This window comes from Coregonus lavaretus (assembly GCF_964263955.1).
Source record: "Coregonus lavaretus genome assembly, contig: HAP1_SCAFFOLD_8583, whole genome shotgun sequence".
Lineage (NCBI taxonomy): Eukaryota > Metazoa > Chordata > Actinopteri > Salmoniformes > Salmonidae > Coregonus > Coregonus lavaretus.
Window position 1 is genome coordinate 1 of NW_028165760.1, and position 3,355 is coordinate 3,355.

Below are 3,355 nucleotides of genomic sequence, written 5' to 3' on the forward strand. Positions count from 1 at the left end.
TTCCCGCAGCTATGGTCACACAGTAAAAGACAGCCGGTTCTGTGTCTCATAAACAGGGCCCAGAGTTTTCCCAAGTCAGATCACACAGTGAGGAACACCTCTGGGCCCTACTCCGAATATATCCACAGAAGTTCTCCATGGCTGTGTCTGCCTATGTTTATCTTCTGTAACCAGGGGTAGGATGAAGTTGCCCCTAGATGCTGATCTTAGGTCAGTTTTGTGTTTTCCCCTCTAAGGTAAGGTTAGAATTGGGGAAGGGGAAGCTGATCCTAGATATGTGCCTACAGACAACTTATAGCTGCAGTGTCCAACCAGAGAGGATGGTATCATGACTTCAAGCCTAACAACCAGTGATGAGGGCTCAACGATATCAGGGACTTTTAGCTATCTGTTCATCCCAAATGGCAACCTATTCCCTTCATAGTGCACTACTTTTGACCAAGGCCCATAGGGCTGTGGTCAAAAGTAGTGCACTTTATAGGGAATATGGTGCCATTTGGGAGGTAACCTGATTCCTAATGTCTTCTAAACAAATTCAGTTGTGAAATTTTGAAACAAACAGTTTGTATAACTCAGAATGTAATGAAATTAATTTACCATGCAGTCTTCACGCTTACTGGAATTCTTTTGAATAAAAAAGTTTGTGCAAGTTTATGCACGCGGTTTCTGTCTTTTTTTGTAGTGTTAATAGATAATTCAACAAATGTATAAGTGTATTTTCCATTGTGTTCATTGTTCATAGAACTGTTCACTGTAGAAGTAGTGGTAGTGGTGTTTGAAAGATGAAGAGCGCCCTCATCTGGACAAAAGACAAACCAAGATCTTACGCAAGACATAAACATGTCTTCCTCATGTGATGTTGTCCTATCCTATAATGTAAATCATAATCATAATGATAAACATACATTTAGAGTAAGTTATTTTTTTGTTGTTGCAAATAAGCACATTAAACTAATTTAGGGGACACAAATCTTTATTTTCAGGCTATTCCCAAAAGAGAAATGATTATTCTGAGTCGACAGATTAAGGCATTTTGAAGAAATAATAACTTGTTGATACATTTTGAGCAAATATTATGTAAGCCATAGCCTTAGACAGAGTAAAGGCCTATACATGGATATGACCTATTGGGTTTATTATTCACAATGGCCCTTGGTCTTCTAATAGTCCGAGGCAAAACAGAGATTACTAATTCATAGCGTCAAACCTGCCTGCTGTCTCTCCAAATTAGAAAGTCGTGTTTAATTTGCTGCACTGGGGACTAAATGCCTTCGTCGTGCAGAGCAGTGCCTGTTGAGGACTGTTGGAAAAATTGACAGCGTTCTAATTGGCCCCACGAGTTTCGCGCAATTTAGTCAGCTGGGGATGGCAACTGTCAATCAAACTGCCGCCTTTATAACAGCGATAAACCCGTCAGGAGACAAACAGACAGGACAGGAGTGTCTGGAAGCAAATCCATTTTTGATAAGCGGATTAGACTACAATCAGGAGTTGAGTTTTAGATCGAGATTGATCCATTCACCTGTTTGTTGTCTAATCTTTTAAAATATTTTTCTCGCAATACTATTTTTCCAGCAGTTTTCCTTTCCATCAGTCTAGGCTTCTTGTATTAAGTCGGCTTTCAATATACTGTTCTCTATATAAAAAGGCAAGTCTAAGTACTTTTCTTCTGAGATGGATAAACTGCCAGGGGTGAACATAACCGCTGCTAACAGCTCGACTGTGGACCGACTTCGTCCTTCATTCATCGAGCATGGTTCCTACCAGCACCTGGATCCAGGCGAGCTGCGTGTCCTCGTGCCTGTCATCCTGGGGGTGGTCTGTGTCCTGGGGCTGGCCAGTACCCTCACAGCCATGGGCATCCTGATCTCCAACGCCCACCGTGGGAAACTCTCCCTCATCAACGCTCTCATCCTCAACCTGATGTTTGCCGACGGCCTTGTCCTGGCGTTCGCCCTTCCATTCCGCGCTGCCGCCTTCTCCAAACCCACCTGGACGCTTGGCTGGACGGTGTGCAAGACCTGTGATTGGTTCCTGCAGAGCTGCATGGCTGCGAAGAGTTTTACCGTAGCGGTGATGGCTAAGGCTTGTTACCGTTACGTCTCAAACCCAACTAAACAGGTCAGCATCAGTCTACGCTCCATCCTATTGGTGATGTGGTTCCTCTGGCTGTCTGCTTGCTCTGCCCCCATCCCTACCTGGCTGTTCTCCTCACTGCAGAGAGAGACCCGGGGGCTGGTGTGTGTGCAGGTGGTTCCCCCCGAGGCGCGGGACTTCATGTCGGTCTACGTCAAGGCATACCCCCTGGGTGTGTTCTGCGCCCCTTTGATTTTCGCCCTGCTGTATTTCTGGCGGGCGTATAGGCGGTGCCAGCGCCGCTGTAGTAAGACCCAGAACCTCCGAACGCAGATCAGATCCAGGAAGCTCACGCTGATGCTGTTCAGTCTGACGGTAGCCATGGCGATGCTGTGGCTGCCGCAGTGGGTGGTCTGGGTGTGGGAGCGGCACGCTGCGGAGAGAGAGGCACAGGGACCGGGAGAGGAAGGACCCTTTGTCGTCTTCTCTCCCCCTCTCCTCCTTTCCCTCTCCGCCCTGCTCCTCACCTTCTGTCTCTCCCTGGTGAACCCCCTCATCGTCCTCTCTCTGTCTGAGGAGTTCAGAGAGGGGTACAGGGGTCTGTGGAGGCGCCTTACTCTTCGTAAACACACCCCGTCCAACCCCAAACCCGGCCCCCACGCACCCACCGCCCCCCAGTCCCCCTGCCCACGACCGGAGACCTCAGGCCAGCCGCGGGGAGGAGACGGAAGCCTAGGCCCCATCCCTAGCCAGGGGACTAGAGTTGATCCCCAGCCCCAGACGGAGCAGGGAGGGGTGGAGGAGGCGGAGGCGGAGGGAGAGAGCCCCCGGGATGGGATCGTGCTGCTGGATGTGGAGCAGTTCTGGCATGAGAGAGAGACAGGCTCAATGACAGAGGAGAATGATCCCATACCCTGGGAGCACCAGGAGGGAGCACCAGCCGAGGGGAGGAAGTGAAGAGAGGAAGTGAGGGAAGGAAGCGAAGGAAGTGAGAAGAGGAGAGCATACACACACAGACGAACTGGACGGGTTCTAATAGGCTACTCAATACTCAGCTACATCTGTCCTTGTCTACCCCTTGAACTTTGTGTATCTGTCTGTCTTTTGTGTTTTTTGTGTGAACAAATTGTGTTACCCACCACCACCAGTGACTTTTAAGCAAAAGGTTGTTTGAGAGTATTTGGACACTGCCTCAACGATGCCTGATACACTATTTAGCATCGAGATCAGCCAGTAAGCCTCCCCTTTCTCTTCCTCTCAGTTAGCGCCACAGCGTTCA

At 48.8% G+C, this 3,355-nt stretch overlaps 1 protein-coding gene across 1 annotated transcript; it reads left to right on the forward strand.

The window, feature by feature from the left end:
* Positions 1-1,674: 1,674 nt before the first annotated feature.
* On the forward strand, positions 1,675-3,033 carry LOC311115509 (G-protein coupled receptor 151-like; the record flags this gene model as incomplete). Its single annotated transcript, XM_084190668.1, has 1 exon — positions 1,675-3,033. The coding sequence occupies one exon, from the start codon at positions 1,675-1,677 to the stop codon at positions 3,031-3,033; it is 1,359 nt and encodes a 452-aa protein (XP_084046794.1).
* Between the last annotated feature and the right edge of the window lie 322 nt (positions 3,034-3,355).